Source organism: Gadus morhua, chromosome 4 (assembly GCF_902167405.1).
Source record: "Gadus morhua chromosome 4, gadMor3.0, whole genome shotgun sequence".
Classification (NCBI taxonomy): Eukaryota; Metazoa; Chordata; class Actinopteri; order Gadiformes; family Gadidae; genus Gadus; species Gadus morhua.
The window spans coordinates 1,492,322-1,511,716 of record NC_044051.1 but is presented as its reverse complement, the minus strand read 5'-3'; the positions used below and the strand labels follow the sequence as shown (position 1 = coordinate 1,511,716).

Sequence of the window (19,395 nt, the reverse complement as noted above, 5' to 3'; positions counted from 1 at the left end):
CAGAGCAGAGATCAGTTTGTTTTTAGCGCACCTTATATTTCCCTGACCAGCTGGCTGTTTTGTGGCGTTGCGGGGCACGGATTCCTTACTTCAGAGCAGACAGACCAGCCATTCTACCTTTATTTTGGTTGGACATTACTGGGATAGTGAATTAGCACCTGGCCCAAAATATTTAATTCAGAAATCACCCTGACTTTTTATTGCCCAGCGATGTGTAGCCTGAATGCTATGATTGGGCACTTCTTAAAGAGCGTTAAAAAATAAGAAAATAAACTATTGAAAAAATCCTGTAGAGATGAGCAATTACATAAACAAAACAATAATATATATATATATATATATATATATATATATATATATATATATATATATATATATATATAGCTATATATATAGCATCAGAAAAATGTACTTCCTTTGTCTTAACAGCAGCTATCTGTTTATTCTTTTGAACCAACAACACATTATCTTTCTTTTCGATATTTGCATTTTCTTTTGCCTTAACAAAAACAATTTCATAATAGTCCAAGGCGATCACAACTGACATATCCAATTAAGATATCACCTAGCAACTGACCTCAGCAATAGAGGAAAAACAAAGTGAGTCACAATACTGTGACCGCCGTAATTCTGTCCGTTTGTATGCATGGTGTATTACCAAATGTCTTGGTCCCAGATCCAATCCCGGGGGAACTGTTGGTAATGTGACAGGCTAGCAGGAGATCTGGTGTCAGCGCAACGTATCAATCCGTATTCTGTAATGATGGGCAGAAGGAATGCATGTAATGGCTGTATCTGATGGGAAGTACAGCCTAGCATAATGGATATTACTCCAGTATGAGTATGAATAGAACCGCTCGGTATCATGTCTCCGCTTCTGAGAAACACAGGAGGAAGAAAAAGAAAGAGAAAATAAATTCCTCAGAGGGAGATTGTACAGTAGCAACAGAGGCCTTCTGAGGAGACCGGAGCTCTCTTTAGTCTAGTGTTTTGGACGTCCTCAAACAATGTTGACCGAGTAAAGCACCAAGTTCCTCAATGGTTAACCTACGATACAAAAGCAGGAGAGACGGGGTCGGGTGGAAAACAGTCCGAAAAAGATGAAGAAGAAGAAAAAAAACCGTGGAATATCAAAGCAAAAAAAACAGAATGCCAACAGTGTTCGACGCCTTTCTCCAGAGACACCGAAAGCCACGATGAACAGACCTCATAATGTGTGCAAAAACGCCCCACGCGCGCCCTATGGTTAACCTGAGCAGCCCCGGTACCGCAGTAATGACTCACCAGGAAAGAATGACCCCCCCCCCCCCCCCCGTTCTATCGTCATCATTCTCTTACTAATTATATTCCTTTGGGACGAGTCTCAAAAGGTCAAAGACCCCCCCGGGCCCACGACGCCACCGGGAGTGTCTCAAAGGGGGGACGGTACTGCCTGCCTCCCGTCACTCCTCCTCCTCCTCCTCCTCCTCCTCCTGAAGATGAGTGGTCATTCTCAGAGTCTGTAAGTGCTAGCCCCCCTCGCGATCAAAGCAGCGGTCAAAGGGTGCGCACGCCTGCGTGTCACGCACGCGCACGCACGCCCGCCCTAACCAATCGCCCTTCTCCCCCGGGTCTGCGCGAGGCGGGGACAGTCTCCGCCGTCCGTCCGTCCGTCCGTCCAACCGTCCGTCCGTCAGACGTTGTAGGCGTAGTCCGTCAGGTAGTCCTTGAGCCGGTTGGGCAGCGGGAGGTCCCGTACGCTGCGGGCGCTCCGGTTGATGGACACGCGGCAGAGGTGCTGCAGCGCAGGGGCCGCCGTGTACACCGGCTTGGTCAGGAGCAGCTGGACCGTGCCGCTGGGCGCCGCCGGCGGCAACGCCACCGCCGCCGCCGGAGGGTTGTCCGCCGCCGCCGCCGCCGCCGACCCCACCGCCGCCGACGCCACCGCCGCCGCCGCCGCCCCGCCCCCCGTCTTGGCGCCGTCCTTCCCGCCGGCCTTGGAGCTGTTGCGGGACAGCTGGACGTAGTGCTCCACCAGCAGCACCACGCTGTCGAACTGACGCAGCTTGGGCTTGATCAGCACCACCGAGTCCAGCTTGAACTTGCCGTCCTTGAACTCGATGCGCAGGTTGGTGGGGCCGGCCGACGTCATGGCCGAGATGGTGAACAGGTAGTCCCGCTGCGAGCTGTCCCGCACCAGGAAGGTCCCCTCGGGGGAGTCGTGCAGGATCTCCTTCGCCTCGTGGGCCGTGAGGCTGCCCCAGTACCAGCCTGGGAGGGGGGGGGAGAGAGAGAGAGAGAGAGAGAGACACAGGAGAGAACGGATCGGGACGTTGAATACACAGAAGCAACACACGACGGAAGACCTCTTTCTGGGCGCTAAAGGCGAATTCAATCTGATAAAATTTTAAATTCCATTTTTTTTAAAAAAAGAATAAAATTCCATTCAGAAAACGCCCAGAAAACGTTGCAGAAGCAGCGGGTTGCACGGGGCCAGCTGTTTTCCCTTCCCTCCCTGGCTTGACACACACACACACACACACACACACACACACACACACACACACACACACACACACACACACACACACACACACACACACACACACACACACACACACACACACACACTTTCTATCTTACAAACACATGTCACACACTCACATACTTTCTTGCTTGTCTAAAACTCACGAGTGGAGGACCGCGAACATGGACCATGAACATCAAACGATCGGGATCTACAGCCGTTGCATTCATAGCCTCTGCCAGGGGCGCTCGGCGTACTTGTGCATTATCTGATCTGATGCTCTGCGCAGAGGCATTGACACGACCAAGGTGGTCACGGCCCATTACAACACAATGTACGCTAGTGTGTGCGGAAATATGTGTTCTACACTTGCTCAGATAAAATACACAAAAAGGTCTCGTTCCTGGCGTTCGAGTTTCCCATTGATTGGGGGGAACGGATGGGATTTAACATTGTATTATCTGCTGGTGTACGCTACCACAGTGCTCGGAACAGTTGTATGATGCAAGCATACTCCAATCTCTTTAATCGGAGCATCAAAGAATGGGAAATCTCACAATCTGATATCGCAAACAGCGTAGGCCTGTACAACAACAACTGGAATTTAAAAGTCCTTCAGTGGGAAAAAATATATTAAATACAATACTTGGGGTTTGCTGAATATAAAAAAATGTTACTACAACGGGGTAGTGAGTCTGTGAATAATTTGTTAATGTATAATTAACCACGAACAATGTTATTTTAGAGGCAATAAGATTATTCTTTTAATTGGATCGCCCTTTAAAAGAGTTAAGATGATCAAACCTCGTTTAGCCTTTCAGCGATTCATATTTAATGTCATGGACTGCTTGTCTAGAATAAAGCAGGCACGACATCCACTCAATGCACAACATAAAAGATATTCCAACGCGTGCGTAATGGCACCGAGCGGGTGACCAGTGGGTTCGGGTCACCACTTTGAGACAAATCAAACAAACAAACAAAACCTACCTGTGTTCTTCAGATCTTTCATAGCCGACGCGATGCGATTCTCGTCGGAGTCTCCAGCCCTCGGGTCGCTGTCCGCCCGTCTGTCATGCTGCTGGATGGCGTCTGGAGGCTCGGAGGACTGGCAGGTCATTGGTGGAACGACCTTGTTGTCTAGCTGCAACCGGCCAGCAGAACGGACATCAGACGGACGCTTGACCAGCCAGGTGACTCCAAACGCTTTGAACTTCTGCTTGAAACGTTGACCTGCGAACGAGTGGGGAACGGAGCGGAATGAGTACCACCGTAGCACCCTCAACCCACACACAATTCCACGGTGGCATTTCTAATCGCCAGGACGGCGCATTGTTGAACCGCTTCAAGCAATCAAACCTTCCAATATTCACAAACACTAAATAGATTCAGATCTGACCGACAGACCGCGGTACATTCCCAATCGGGGTAGGTATCACACACAGTCATATAAACACGTGGTAAACAAGCTAAAACGCCCGATCCTAATCAGCGCTAGCGTGTAGCCAAGTAGGAGCAGCGAGAGTGCGTTAATCCACCGTACACAGTGTGTGTGCAAACACGATCAGCGGTGCCTGGGGGAGATGTTTGCTCTCATGGTGTTTCCTCGTATCTTCAAGTTTCCGCATTAGAATAAAAGGTGTAGAATGTTGCCAGACCCGGTCCGGGTGGAAGGAGGTGGTAGGTTTGGCGCACACATCCAACGCGCGACTCGACGGTGACCCTGTAAAACACACGTCTCCTATTCCGCGCAAAACGACTCCGATGTATGACGGCTAGTCAATGTATGACGAGGAGATCTGCATTTCAAAGCCCAGGTCTTCGCGTCTGGAGAATCAGTCGGCGGTGAAACATGTTGCCCGACCATCACTGTTGATAGCGGGGCAGTAAAGGCAGTGCGCGCCCATAAACACGGTCCTGCACCAAAGAACCATTTCCAGGAACTTTCCAGGAATCAGATCACGTGGTCAGGCTCAGCGCGTTTTAAGGTCGTCCGTTGTATTCCCCGTTCATCCTTTCTCTCCATTTTTTCAGTTTTACATCTGTATTTTTTTAATGCAAGGCCACCCATGGCGAATGTAAACTTTCTGGTGGTTACCTGTTCGGTTTCATATCGAACATGCGAACACACACACAGACACACACACACACACACACACACACACACACACACACACACACACACACACACACACACACACACACACACACACACACACACACACACACACACACACACACACACACACACACAATTTGAAGACATTATTTTATTCTTCTCATTTAATAAGCATGTAGCTGTTTACAGTACATCCCATAATTGAAATTGTAATGGCATCGTTTACTATAATTACAATTATTAATTAATATTGGAAATTGTATTTCACCATGCAAGACAATACAACACGATACAATACACTTCAATAAAGATTCCAAGCGTCAACAATTGTATTTTTGTGTATTCTTTTGCCCCTATATTGATCCAGACATTTGTAAACTCCGAGTTAAGGGTTATCATGATTCATATTTATGCTGACTTGATAGTTTGCATATAAGCCTACAACATGCATTGTTCTACGCATGTCCAGATCGCTCATAATGGAAGGCTAGATCTGCACAGCTACATCTATGAACAGCAGGCGGTTTGGCTGCTAATAAATAAGACGCCTACCAAAGGTTGTAAGCCTACAAAAGGAAGAATGTTCCATTGCGTAACCTATAGGTTAAATACACATAGGTCTGACTTTAGGTCCTTCTTATTCTTTTCGAGTTCAATGCCAAAGCGATTGCAAAGGCCCAGTTAAAATCAAACCCTAATAAAGGGATTTCAGTGCACTGGCGCCATCGTGTGGCCATTCATTGTCACTGTGGGTCAATGAGCAGCAGTAACATTTAACGCCCGGGCGGTAGGGGGCGACAGCTCCTCGGATGAGACGTGACGCTCAAACTAAGTCCGAAGAAGAATTAACGCGCGGTTATTTGGACTGTTTACCTTCTGCATCTCAGCGGACGGCTACGACCAATCTTCTGTAATTGTGTCCTCATCTATTTATCTATTCACCAAACACTTTGAGCAGTGTACCGTCTCCGATGCTGCTTTGAGGTACCTGGGTGAGTGCATTTAATCCGCAGGGTTCAACTCAGAGATCCACTCTTCTGTCAGCTTCCGGAAGACTATTGTATGATGATGATCAGATCAGCTCAAAATGTATTTCTCTCAAGTATCGTTCTGCTGTTTTGCTCTGTTAGTGAAACACATCACGGTGAAGAGATGGGTTTAAAACAGTAAACATCAGGTTGATATGCATAAGTTACACAATGATAAGGTGCCAGATATATGCATTACATGAGCATTATTGACGTTACGTGCGTTGCTTAGTACTCTACTGAGTACTTAGTAGCGTAGTTCTTAGTTCTCTATCTCCGCTCTGGACAGCCCAACCTCAAGAACCCGAACTATGGCCGACCGCGCCTTCTGCTCAGCGGCACTCAGTCTGTGGAACGCTCTCCCTGACCATCTAAGGGCCCCACAGACTGTGGATTCTTTTTAAAAAGTCCTAAAAACCCATCTTTTTAGAAAGCCTTTTGGCTAAACTGCTATTTTAATTGATTATTTTTTTCTCTGTCATCTTTCTTTTTAATGTAGTTAGTCTTTTATGTTGTTTTTCTTTTAATGTGCATTGTAACGCCTTGATGTCATTAATTTGATGTAAAGTGCGTTATAAATAAAATGTATTATTATTATTATTACAACCTCGTAATCATTATGGATCACATGTGTTTGTTGATCAAAGACGACATGGAGTCCGCAGAGAACCGTTTCGCCCATCTGTTGCAACCGATCCGGGAGCTCACCAAGAACTGGGACATCGATGTGGCCTCGGAGCTCAACGACTATCTGGAGGAGGTAAAACAACAACAAACAAACCTTCTAGTGGTTCTCTCAAGCATGTTTGACAGCAAACAACGTGACGATGACTTCTACGGAGCCGCGCTGGTCACCGGAGCACCCTGGATGACGTGACGTTATATAACGCGCAGTCATGTAAACGGGCACTGGACGATACGACGTCAAATCACACGCAGACATTTGAACGCTCTCGTCTTCCTCTGACAGCTGGACGAGATATGCATCGCTTTTGACGGAGGGAAGATCCAGTTGAATTTTGCGGAAGCAGCGCTTCTCATCCAAGGATCGACATGCATCTACAGCAAAAAGGTAGTTTGTTATTTGGTTGATACCGTGGCTGGTTTCGCCTGTCTCCATTGTAAAGGTTTTGTTTTTTCTACTTCTTATTCGGAAGTAATGTAATTTTAAGAAGAAATCTCTTCAGTACCGGTTTGTAATTTGCAACGTTTTGCACTTTAATTCATTATTTCATCCTTGACTCTTTCAGGTGGAGCTTCTGTACAGCTTGGTGTTCCAAACGATGGACTACATCAACGACAAAAAACAGAGGTTTGCTTCCTTCTTCACTCTGCAACACCTACCGTGTTCACAGCATGGGATACAGGAGCTACCTCGAGGAATATAGATCACCTCCCCCTCCCTGGGGGAGGTGTTGGTGCTTTGGGCTGGCAGCAGCCACAGATAGCGTCAGACCGGAGCAGTAAAACCATCCCTAGAGAGATGCCGACTGCCACTTTGCTCTCGGGCTCTAAACAGGCGGGACAAGCAGGCGGGAGCAGCCGACAAGGAGGTCGAAGGCGACCACGAAGCAGACGACAACGACGACGGAGACTTCATGGTGACCATTGCTTCATTACCATTTCGTCTCGTGCTTCATCTTATGGCTAGGACCGACCGTTCGTCACCTCGGTTTAAAGATCCTAAAATGAATTGCAGTAAAAAATACATTTAAAAATAATGTGTAAAAAGGAATGTACTTATTTTGACGGCTCAGTCATGGAGTTGACTCACGGTGAGTTCAGCTGCGTGTCTTTAACGGGCGTCGCACACGGAACCTTTTCGGCGTGGCGCCGGGACAGCCGAGCCCCCTCGCCACGGCAACGGAGAAGACCCGCCGCCAAAACGATTGACCCCATGTTGTTGTTGTTTTTGTTGTTGTCGTCGTCCTCCCCGCAGTACCAAGAGATTGACTCCAGCACTGCCGACATGTCCCATGAGTCTGACTCCACCACGGTGAGAACACCGACACACCCCCCCGTCCTGAACGGAACGGGGGCACACCTGAGGCAGAGATAGGGGTCATTAAGGGGCAGCCATGCTTTTCTTCAAAGTCTATTCAGTCTTCAATGTCATAATACAACTGTGTGTGTGTGTGTGTGTGTGTGTGTGTGTGTGTGTGTGTGTGTGTGTGTGTGTGTGTGTGTGTGTGTGTGTGTGTGTGTGTGTGTGTGTGTGTGTGTGTGTGTGTGTGTGTGTGTGTGTCAGCCGGTGCACGTGGCCCCCCTGGCCCCGGAGGCCCTCATCCTGCCCGAGACCCACGAGAAGCAGAAGCTGCCCCTCATAAGGTGGGCTCCGCGTCGTCACGGGTTACCGGGCCCCCCCCCCCCCTGAGAGGAGGGGCCCGCCGCCTCTTGACCAGGCGGCTGCACCTCATTGACCTGTGTAAATATTAAAGGACCAGGGTGTGACCGGTGTCTCCCGTCCCGCAGCGTCAAGGGCGAGGTGCTCGGGAGCCACAAGGACTTCCGCATCAACACCTACATCCCCGGCGCCCAGGACCTCATCCTTCTGACCCACGGCCTCGCCGCGTTCACCGCCGCGGAGGGGGGCCCCGACGCCGGGGGCCACAACGCCGGGGGCCACTCCCTCAGTCAGCCACCGCAGGAGGAACCTGGTAGGTCGTGCCCCCCCCCCCCCCATGGCTTAACGTCATGACAACAATGGCACCAGAACTCCACTGAACTATTCCCACCACACAGTCGACGTGACTGCAGCACCAGAGGCCCCCGGGAACCACGTTGCCGATGGCGACGACGACTTCATGCCCCTCCAGGACCCCGGAGAGGAGATGGACCAGACGCCAGAGGAGCACATCGAGAGACAACAGGTCCTTTCATACGGGGCGTCGACCGACGGAGATCCTTTAGGGCCGATACCGATTGTTATTGTTTTCATCAGCTTTAGCCGATGACCGATTGGCCGATACCGATTTTCTTGAGCCGATACTGCTTCTGCTCCCTCAATTTACATCATGATGATAACCAATGTTACATGGCTCGATTAAGAAAAGGAACATTTATTGAACTCTCTGTTAATCATGCTGGCGAAAAAATAAATATATATAAAAAAATAATAATCTGCATAAAATCGGCCGACGCCGATACACGTAAAAAACGCAAATATCGGTTGATCATATCGGCCGGCCGATATCGGTCGATCACTATTTAATACTGCTAGTCTCTAGTTTGCCTCGGCCCCTAATCCCGGGGGGCGGGGGGGGGGGCTAATCCCAGGTGGGGCCCTAATCCCAGGTGGGGCCCTAATCCCAGGTGGGGCCCTAATCCCAGGGGGGGGGGGACCCTAATCCCAGGGGGGGGGGCCCTAATCCCAGGGGGGGGCCCTAATCCCAGGGGGGGGCCCTAATCCCAGGGGAGGGCCCTAATCCCAGGGGGGGGCCCTAATCCCAGGGGGGGGCCCTAATCCCAGGGGCCGCAAAGGTTCTGACCCCGGCCGGTGTTCCCCTCCAGGCCCCCAGCGAAGGCAGGATGTTGCGGGAGCGACCGAACCCCCAGGCGGCCCAGAAGGAGACTGAGGAGCGGAGCAAGGGCCAGCAGGAGAGGGTACGAAACCATCGCTGCACCCGTCACCAGCGGCGGCTACCAGTCACTGTCTGAGGACAGGCTAGGTCCTGCGGGCTAAGGGACATGCTAGGTCCTGTAGGGTAAGGGACAGGCTAGGTCCTGCGGGCTAAGGGACATGCTAGGTCCTGTAGGGTAAGGGACAGGCTAGGTCCTGCGAGCTAAGGGTCATGCTAGGTCCTGTAGGCTAAGGGACATGCTAGGTCCTGTGGGCTAAGGGACATGCTAGGTCCTGTAGGGTAAGGGACAGGCTAGGTCCTGCGAGCTAAGGGTCATGCTAGGTCCTGTGGGCTAAGGGACATGCTAGGTCCTGTAGGCTAAGGGACATGCTAGGCCCTGTGGGCTAAGGGACATGCTAGGCCCTGTGGGCTAAGGGACATGCTAGGTCCTGTGGGCTAAGGGACATGCTAGGCCCTGTGGGCTAAGCGACATGCTAGACCCTGTGGGCTAAGGGACATGCTAGGCCCTGTGGGCTAAGGGACATGCTAGACCCTGTGGGCTAAGGGACATGCTAGGCCCTGTAGGCTAAGGGACAGGCTAGCTCAGGGAGACGCTAGGTCCCTTCAGCTCTGTCGAGAACATGATGGTCCTTCAGCGTTACACTGTCATGCAAAGACGTCTCCTGCCCAATGGGCAATAAGTTAGGGTTTGTTGTGATTTGTTGTCAGATTGTTTCCAAGGCGGGGGCTAACGACATACCAGATAAACAAAACATGGAGCGGATTCATGAACCCGTGTTTTATGAATGAATTCAGTGCAGGTAAAGAGCCATCTTCCACGTTTTGTATGTCATTTGTTATTTTAGGCCAACGCGTGGCAGCTGCATAACCCCTATGACGTCTTCGCCGTGGACAAGCCTCTTAAAACGGGTAAGAAAGAAAATAAACAATCATAACGCACACTACACGGTGGGATTTTCAAAGTAAAAGCCCCGTGGTTCTGATGGACAGTACGTGTTGTGTTTCAGGGAAGTGCTACAAGGTGCCTGACGGGCTGAACGACGGCGGGAAGAGGAAGAGGAAACGTCCGGACGCGCTCCAGGACTTCAGGAGCTGGTTCACCGGCCTGTGTGAGTGAAGCTCCGCCTCGCCCCCTAGTGGTCGTTTGGTCTAATGAGTGAAGCTCCGCCTCGCCCCCTAGTGGTCGTTAATGAGTAAGCGCTAGGGCTGCTCCATTATGGGAAGAAAATCGGTCCCGATTATTTTGGTCAATACTGAAATCACGATTATTCCAACGATTATTTTTTTGAGTTTGAAAACATGGCGTATTTATTCAGCGTGTCTCTCCCAGAAACACTTTGTGACTGAGAACGTTGAAAACCTTTTTCGCCTTAAAAAAATACACCAAATGGTCAAAAAGAAAATGTTCAAATCTAAAATAAAGGACTGATATGTATCCAGCTGTCCAAAGAAAAATCGGAAACTTGATTGTTAGTATTGTGATCGTTTGACGCTAAAATCGAAATCCATCAAAATTCGATTAATCGCTTAGCCCTAGTAAGGGCTATGGATTATTGATTATGTTTTGTGTCTTCTTGATGTTTTCAGTTAATCCCCCGGAGCACAAGCTAAAGGGCGGTCCGGCGAGTACAGGTCAATACATTTCTATCACCAATATTTAAAATCAATTATTAAATCAAAAACGGTATGCATGTTTAACATTTCATGTTCGTGTCACAGATCTGAATTACGTTTACTTGAGCAAAGTGAAGGAAAAGATGAAGACGAGGAAGAGGATCAACAGGAAAGCGGTAAGTGGTTGTTAGGAAGTGTGTGTGTGTGTGTGTGTGTGTGTGTGTGTGTGTTAGACAGAGTGGTTGTGTGTGTTAGACAGTTTGTGTGCCATCGACATTGGTTAGGTGTGTGTGTGTGTGTGTTAGACAGTGTGTGTGTTAGACATTGTGTGTGTGTGTGTTCTCACTGTCCTGCGGTTCCCCCTCCCCCCACCAGGGGGTGGTGGTCTCAGACGAGGAGCTGAGGAGAACCTTCCTGCAGCCGGCAGGAGAAGGAGCTCAGAGGGGGGAGGGGGAGGAGGAGGACGGCCCGGAGGAGAACCGCCTAGACCTGCAGGGTAACACACACACACACACACACACACACACACACACACACACACACACACACACACACACACACACACACACACACACACACACACACACACACACACACACACACACACACACACACACACACACTCCGTTTTGCGTAGGGCCCCCACCAATGCGTCACGCTCTCCTCCCATCAAGGTGGCGATGACGACGGCTCGGACAACGACCACGAGCCGTTGGACGACGTCCCCGCCGGGTTCGGAGGCGGGGACGACTTCATAATGCCAGGTAAGACGACGGGCGCCTGCCCTCCTTGATAAGCCCCTCCTTCAGGCCGCGTCTCGCGCCACTGAGGTTCAGCCTCGAGGAGACACGCAGGAAAACCTTTGAAGCTTGAAAGGAAAAAAATTCTGTCACATGAGGATTGATGGTACTCAGTGCTGCATTCAGCCAATCATAGGCGCTGAAGGGTCCGTACAGATGCATGCTGGGTGATTCCAACTGTAACATGAATAAACATCTCCCTCTCGGGCAATTAGGTGTGGCCTTTTAGCGTCCATGGCTAACACGACGAGCTACATGCTGACCTCCTCTCCCTTCCTCTTGTTTGTGACTCAGGCAGCCAGGGGGACGAGCTGAGCTACGAGGACCTCGTCAGGAAGAGCGTGGTATGTACCCAATCTCCCCCCTCCCCTCCCCTCCCCCCGCTTACCCAACCCGGTACCGTCATCCCGCTCAGCGCTCTGTTCTGACCCGCCTCCAGGAGCAGTACCTGGTCAACTCCAAGGGGTACGCCCAGGAGACGGCCTTGTCCCGCCGGGTCAAGGAATGGGGCGACAAGCTTCGCCCCGACCTCGTGATGCAGGTACGGCCCCGATCACATGACCAGGTGTACACGTATGCCCGCTTTAACACCTCATAGCCGGGGCGTCGTTGGTTCAGACCATCCACTGAGGTTAAAGGGGTATATTATGCCAGAGTGTGATCAGCCATTACACTCGCTGATTGACAATCTGCCTCTTCCTGTGTCACGTGACATCACAAGTGGGCGTGGCCACCTAGATGTATGATGGATAGTGAGCAACATTTGCATCAGTTTTTGATCCTGGACTTTAACACTGAAAACACACATCGTCAACGTTTTTTTACCAAAAAAGGGGCTGCTTTTTTTCTATCCATTCTTACAAATAGCAATATGAGACTTCACACGCTCCTGAACGTCATTAACGTCCCGTCGTGAGTGTCATTAACGTCCCGTCTTGTCGACCAACCTCTTCGTCCCTCCTCCCCCTCTTCCTCCCCCCCCCCTCCTCCTCTTCCTCCCCCCCCCTCCTCCTCTTCCTCCCCCCCTCCTCCTCTTCTTCCCTCCCCCTCTTCCTCCCCCCTCTTCCTCTTCTTCCCCCACCAGGAGGAGCGGCCGACCTTCGACATCCACGACTACAGCGACCGCATCGTGGCGGCGCTGGGCGACGTCGGCCGCAGTCGCTCGCTGGCCTCCGTGGTCGGCGGCCTCGACAACTTCGAGGTCTGCAAGTACATGCTGGCCGCGCTGCAGCTGGTAGGAGGCCCGCCGCGCGCATCCACCTTCAGGGCGTCTGCATTGACTTATCATCATCACATATACATCAGTGCTGTCAAGCGATTAAAATATTTAATCGCGATTAATCGCGTTAATGCCATAGTTAACTCGCGATTAATCGCAAATTCGTCTACATTGACTTATCATCATCATATATACATCATATATATATGTGTCAATGAAGTCACATTGCTCAACACAACTATCTGATTTCATTGACTTATGAACAGTTACATTCAGGGCGTTTAGCAGATGGTTTAGTCCAAAGAGACTTAAAAAAAGTACATTGGTCAGAAGAAGAGAAACAACATTATATCGCTGTCGGTACATTAAGGATGTTAATAGAACCGAGTGCCAAGCACTAACCATCGCTAGGTTAACAACAAAGTACATCTAGGAGAAGATGCTACACCGAGTGATATTTTTAAGTGCAGGACGTACAACATCCGATAAGTGGGCTACAGGGACCCTAACCCTAGGCAGGGTTAGGGTCGGATTTCCACAACCCACAAGAATGCCTTGACTCCAACGCACCCCCCCGGCTCCATAATGAGGAAGGAACCGTAATGTTGTTGCCCTATTCCCCCCCCCCCCCCCCAGGCCAACGACTACACGGTGGAGATCAGCAGTACCCCGGGGCTGGAGGAGAGTGTGGACACCATGGGGCTGACCCTCCTCACCACGCACAGGGCCAACGACCGCTTCAAGACCATGGGGGGCGCCATTTGAGACCCCCCCCCCCCCCCGCGGGGCCCGAGGCCAGGACACACCTCCACCTGGACAGAAGCGCGACGGACGTCTCTGAAACCCACGAAGGGGAAATCATCTGGCAAAATCTTTGGAACTGGACTGAGTTTACCTCAAAATGAATGGATTTCATGCGGGCTCATTAAGTGCTGTTGATTTAACCTCGAATGTTAATCTCCGCTCTTTATTGAAAACACCACTGTGCTCGTATCTCGGCAATATTATTAACATGCATGCAATTTTTTTAAGACTTGCTCGGTAAAAGATTAACCGTGATGTCATGTTTTTTTTGTTTTTTTTGATTTGTCAAATTCCTTTGCTACGACTTTCCTATACAATCTGTATTGGCCTACAATGACTAGTTGAAGTTCTTTCCTGATTAGTAAAAATAAGTATATACAACTGATCACTCACACACAGGACAGCACACTCTTGACATTGCACAAATATTGTTTGGTGTTTATGTATATACACAAATGTCATTTTACAGCCAACATTAAACAACCAGAACTCCTCATGGTTATGCTAACCGCAGCAGGTTCTGTCTAGGAGTCAAGTGCATCCACAGAAGTGTGAGTTCCTAAAGTCAATAAGCATCGAAACTGGTCACAACTTCACATGCACCTTCATGTGGTTCCGGATGCTCTCGGAGATCTGCTCCTCGCTCTTCATGCGGTTGTAGTAGTCCAGAAACAGGCCGTCGGGGTTCACTAGGTAGATCAGGATGGTGTGGTCAACGATGTAGTCCCCATCCTCGTCCTTGGGCCCCGCGCTGGCGTACACGCGGTAGTCCCGCCCCGCCTCCTTCACCTCCTCCTCGGTGCCCGTCAGTCCGATCAGCCGGGGGTGGAAGTCCTTCACATATTTACCCACCGCTGCGACATCGTCCCGCACCGGGTCCACCGTGACGAAGAGCGGCTGTACGCGGGGCAACGCCGGGTCCTTGTCCAGCGCCGCCACCACGGCGCTCAGCTTTTCCAGTTCTTCGGGGCAGATGTCCGGGCAATGAGTGAACCCGAAGTACAGAAGCACCCATTCCCCCAGGAAGTCCCTCTTGTTCCGCCGGCGCCCGGTGTGGTCCGTGAGGCAGAAGTTGCCCTGGCCCAGGGCCACTTTTTTCAGCTGCTCGATGCGCTGTCTCTGCGCCATCTGCTGCTTCTCCGAGTACACGTACCACCAGACCCCCATCAGCCCCGCCCCGAACACCAGGGTCACCGCCAGCCGCGTCCGGAGCTGCAGTTTGGCCGATTTTGCGCCGGGCTTGGGGCCCGTGGTGAGGAAGCATCTGTGGATAAAATGAGCTGGACCGGTGGGCCGAGCTGTGCAACCGAAGAGTCCGGAACTACTGTTAAGAGGCTGGTATCGGCAGACGGCCTGCGGTGTTGAGGTGTTGGGGGGCTTCTGTAGGGGGGAGTGGAGAGGGGCTCTCTGTTGGTCCCTCGCCGCCCTCAGAGCGCACCTCAGGAGCGACGTCGCTCCACCGCGGAAGTCACCTTGGATGAAGCTCGCCAACCCTAGCATGGCCATGTCTTCCTCACAGGACGGACAGCCGACTTAAAAGAATAACTTAACGGAGAGGGAGTATGAAGCACAACGCGTGTGTTAAAACGAAGGCACAGCAATGGTGCGATTCTGCAGACTACATGAAACCATCCCAAACTTTAGATTAATAAACCGACCCCGGTACATTCATTGATTTCAACCAGAATCCCCTCAATCATGACGTACCTTTTTTTAAAGGAGCTCAAGTTGTAGCAATAGTGAGTGACAAGGTGTATAATGTTAATTGATTAACTATCACAGTTCAAACTGGCTAAAAGGACACTTATGTAGCCACTCGATTTGAGCTATTTCCCATCCAGTGTGGTGCGCGACCGAAATAAACGTCACTTCCGGTTTTCGCCCAACAGCATCAGCCTCGTTGAAATGTATTTTATTTATTCGTTTAGTTATCAGAGACAATACATATGTCAATGACCTCATTTTGAGCGTCAAAAAGTTTCCATTAAGTCATGGTGACCCGTCACAGATTATTGATGTGTGTTATAATCACAGTCCATTAAATCGACTGGAACCTTGTGGGTGTTACACTCAGACGCCACTAGGGGTCAGCAAACGTCTGTTTTCAGATACGAGACTCCGGCAGCATGGCCTAGAACTTCAGCATTTTACAATCTCTTACATGTGCTCCAAGGCAACCAATCCTCTGTGGTTTAAGTGTACGTTTGTAAATATATAAAGGTATGTATGTATAACAGGGAAACCTTACAATAAATAATATTTAAGTATGCAGAAGCACCCAAATTATGTAGGTAATTCGGGCATAGATGTAATCAAATCAGAGATAGACATAGATTTGTGCGCAGGACAAGTTGTGTATTCATCAGCCCCCACACTGAATGGGGTGTGTGTGAATATAGGTGTGTAGGGTCTATGTTTTTAAAAGCGGAAAAAAAACGGAAGTGTGTGTGTGTGTGTGTTTTATAAGAAAAAGTGAATAAGAAGGATCTGTGTGTGCATGGAAGTGCGTACAATTGACAATTGTGTATTTCTAAAAACAAATTGAACAAGGAGATGATGTTTTTGAGTGTGACTGTGGGGGGGGGGGGGGGGGGGGGGCGGGTGGGCTGTGGTGGGTGCACATGTGAGCGAGGGAGAGATTAGAGTGTGAAAGAGTGAATGGGAGTGCGAGGTATGTGTTATTTGCCATGCGATGCCTGTGAATCACCCCTAATGTTTTTCTCCCTCGATATCCGTAGGCTTTCACTGGAGCTTCAAGTCTACACACGCTGACTCTCCCCCCCCCCCCCCCCCCCCCCCCCCCCCCCCCCCGAAGCACACACACCACCACCAGCCTCACCTCGCGCTCTCCCGCTCTCTCCATCTTCCGTACACACACACACACACACACACACACACACACACACACACACACACACACACACACACACACACACACACACACACACACACACACACACACACACACACACACACACACACACACACACACGACATGAAACGTTTTCAATCGTTGTATGCGGTGCAAAATGGTTACAAGACTTCTCATGAATTCCACCAAAACCAGGCCTGTTTCAAACAATGAAACGTTGTGGTAGGCCGATGCCAAAATACAGCAAAGACGGATCTATTCATCGGTTAAAATATCTATTGATGTCAAGCTTTCCGACGGTCGTTAGAGAGCAACACTTTTTGGCTTTGGTTGTTGTTTCTCAGTTGATTTACTTTTTTTAGTGTTATACAATTCCGCCGGCTGTTTCGTGTTTCTAACTGCCCTCCGTGTGGGTGAAGGTGTAATCTGTCTGTCTGCCTGTCTGTCTGTTGTCATCTGTTAGTCCGTCTCCTTGGTTGGCAGCCGGGTGCGTAATGATTTCAGCACGTCTGTCATCGTTCGGACTGTATAATAATCTGCGGTTGCGTTTGAAACGTCAACACACGGCTCTGTTCTGGCTTGTTGCGATTTTTCTCCTGGTGAAAAAAAGAGAAAGGATTGCCTCTGATGTGTGCATGATGTGAGTGTGTAAATAGTGCTCTACAAATAGGCCTATGAGATCCAGGGAGGCGAGCTCCATGACTGTACAGTAGGCCTATCTTTACAGTCATGGGATTCGATGTGAACGAGTTGATTGCCCTGAATATAGTTAGCGTCTGATTCTAATTTCCACTTTCCTTTCTTATTTCCTCTCCACCGGAATAACACAGACCACATGATTAACACACACACACACACACACACACACACACACACACACACACACACACACACACACACACACACACACACACACACACACACTCCATCTCTTCCCCCTGCTCCCCAGTTTCCCCTCCTCTGTCCTCAAATCCCCTCTGTTCCTCCCTTCCTTCCCTCATCCTCTCCTCCATCCTCCTCATCCCTCCCCCGGTGGGATCTCCCTACCAGGGGATGGGGTCTGTAGTGACACAGACATAATCTCAAGAGGGAGTGAGGGCAGCAGGAATGGTCTGAGAGAGTGTGTGTATTTGTGTACTTGTGTGTGTCTGTGGGGGAGGGGCAACCCTGGACCAATAGGAGCTGCCGTTCTCCCTGGACCAATAGGAGCTGCCGTGCTCCCTGGACCAATAGGAGGGCTGGAATGTTGACAGGACAAAGGCCATAACTTCGCTCTATAGCGCACACAAATGGGGCATTGTGTTCCTGTGGTACACACACACACACACACACACACACACACACACACACACACACACACACACACACACACACACACACACACACACACACACACACACACACACACACACACACACACACAGGATGCTGCGGAGAGCTATGCATCTGCACAAGTATGCCAGTATATTCATTCATCAACTACTTTCCCACAACCCATAACCACCACCCCAAAAACTCCCCATCCCACCATGTTACCCCCCACCCCCCCACCCCTTAACCCACATCACCCCAACCGATGCCTCAACCTCCACCTCCTCCTCCATCACCATCTGTATGGCGAACAATGGCCAAGACAGAGAGAGACACAGAGAGAGAGAGAGAGAGAGAGAGAGAGAGAGAGAGAGAGAGACGGAGAGAGAGAGAGAGAGAGAGAGAGAGAGAGAGAGAGAGAGAGAGAGAGAGAGAGAGAGAGAGAGAGACGGAGACGGAGAGAGAGAGTGAGACAGAGAGAGAGAGAGAGAGAGAGAGAGAGAGACAGACAGAGAGAGACCGAGAGAGAGAGAGACAGAGCAAGAGAGAGAGAGACAGAGAGAGACCGAGAGAGAGAGAGACAGAAAGAGAGACACATACAGAGTGGGAGAGAGAGACAGAGCAAGAGAGAAAGAGAGAGGTACAAAGAGAGAGATAATGCGTGCACATATTTCTCCCTCTGCTTTTCTGTGTGTGCGTCTCCCTGCAGGGCCGTCCCAAACAAAACACACCCACACACACCCACACACACAGGCCCGGGTCGCATCCCACGGCGGCAACCCCCAAGTCGACACATCTGCCCCCCCCCCCCCCCCCCCCCCCCCCCCCCCCCCCTGCCTTCTTTAATAACTGTTGTGATTCTCTCTCTAAACGTCTGAGAGGGCGTACGGGGGTGTGTACCCGGCCTTGGGCCCCCTGCCCTGTTAATGCCCTCCATGAGCAAGGCAGGTGAGGGACCCCTCCCCCGGGCGCGAGTCCATGGGTGGGTGGGGGGGTGGGGGGTGGGGGAATGCCTCCACACGTACCCGCCAAGCACGTCACCCCTGATGGGACCGAGGGGCGGCCATCATGGAAAGCACAACACACACACACACACACACACACACACACACACACAGGCATTAACCTGCACGCACACACACACACACACACGCAGGCACACAGACCAGCCACACATACACACGCAAACCCACATGCACACGAACAAACACACACACCAGAGGCCCCCCCCCCCTACACACCGTTCCGCTGTGGTGGGCGTTCTGCGCCCGGTGCGTCAACAGCAGCAACGTTTGTTTTGGGAAAGACGACGACAGAAGCGACAAACAGAAGCGACAAACAGCGAAGGGAGGCGGGAACAGGCGGGGAGAGTGACAGCAGAGAGGGACAGAGGGAGAGAGGGACGGACCTTACAGAGAAGGATATTTTTTGCGAACTTATCTTGGGCATTTCAAGGCTCCTCGAGAACAACAGGGACATTTCTGGTAACTCTTGTGGGCTTCGGTCATTTCAGAGAACAAGGAAGATAAACAAACCGCCGG

General features: G+C 50.6%; 3 protein-coding genes across 3 annotated transcripts; 1 reads left to right on the top strand and 2 right to left on the bottom strand.

Annotated features, from left to right (window-relative positions):
• Window positions 1-406: 406 nt before the first annotated feature.
• Window positions 407-4,452, bottom strand: socs2 (suppressor of cytokine signaling 2). The gene is made up of 3 exons (XM_030353214.1): window positions 4,050-4,452; window positions 3,497-3,739; window positions 407-2,250 (listed from the first exon to the last, which is right to left on the bottom strand). The coding sequence occupies exons 1-3, from the start codon at window positions 4,132-4,134 to the stop codon at window positions 1,673-1,675; spliced, it is 906 nt and encodes a 301-aa protein (XP_030209074.1). The 5' UTR covers window positions 4,135-4,452; the 3' UTR covers window positions 407-1,672.
• A 1,010-nt stretch (window positions 4,453-5,462) lies between these two features.
• Window positions 5,463-14,169, top strand: ncaph2 (non-SMC condensin II complex, subunit H2). The gene is made up of 20 exons (XM_030353189.1): window positions 5,463-5,617; window positions 6,301-6,413; window positions 6,624-6,725; window positions 6,904-6,965; window positions 7,173-7,254; window positions 7,593-7,649; window positions 7,902-7,981; window positions 8,126-8,310; window positions 8,396-8,523; window positions 9,164-9,256; window positions 10,080-10,143; window positions 10,242-10,343; window positions 10,822-10,866; window positions 10,954-11,024; window positions 11,224-11,344; window positions 11,523-11,612; window positions 11,943-11,992; window positions 12,088-12,189; window positions 12,733-12,882; window positions 13,504-14,169. Exons 2-20 carry the CDS (start codon window positions 6,306-6,308, stop codon window positions 13,630-13,632), a joined length of 1,821 nt encoding a protein of 606 aa, XP_030209049.1. The 5' UTR covers window positions 5,463-5,617; window positions 6,301-6,305; the 3' UTR covers window positions 13,633-14,169.
• On the bottom strand, window positions 13,953-16,263 carry sco2 (synthesis of cytochrome C oxidase 2). The gene is made up of 2 exons (XM_030353213.1): window positions 15,379-16,263; window positions 13,953-15,216 (listed from the first exon to the last, which is right to left on the bottom strand). The coding sequence occupies exon 2, from the start codon at window positions 15,175-15,177 to the stop codon at window positions 14,257-14,259; it is 921 nt and encodes a 306-aa protein (XP_030209073.1). The 5' UTR covers window positions 15,178-15,216; window positions 15,379-16,263; the 3' UTR covers window positions 13,953-14,256.
• Window positions 16,264-19,395: the final 3,132 nt, after the last annotated feature.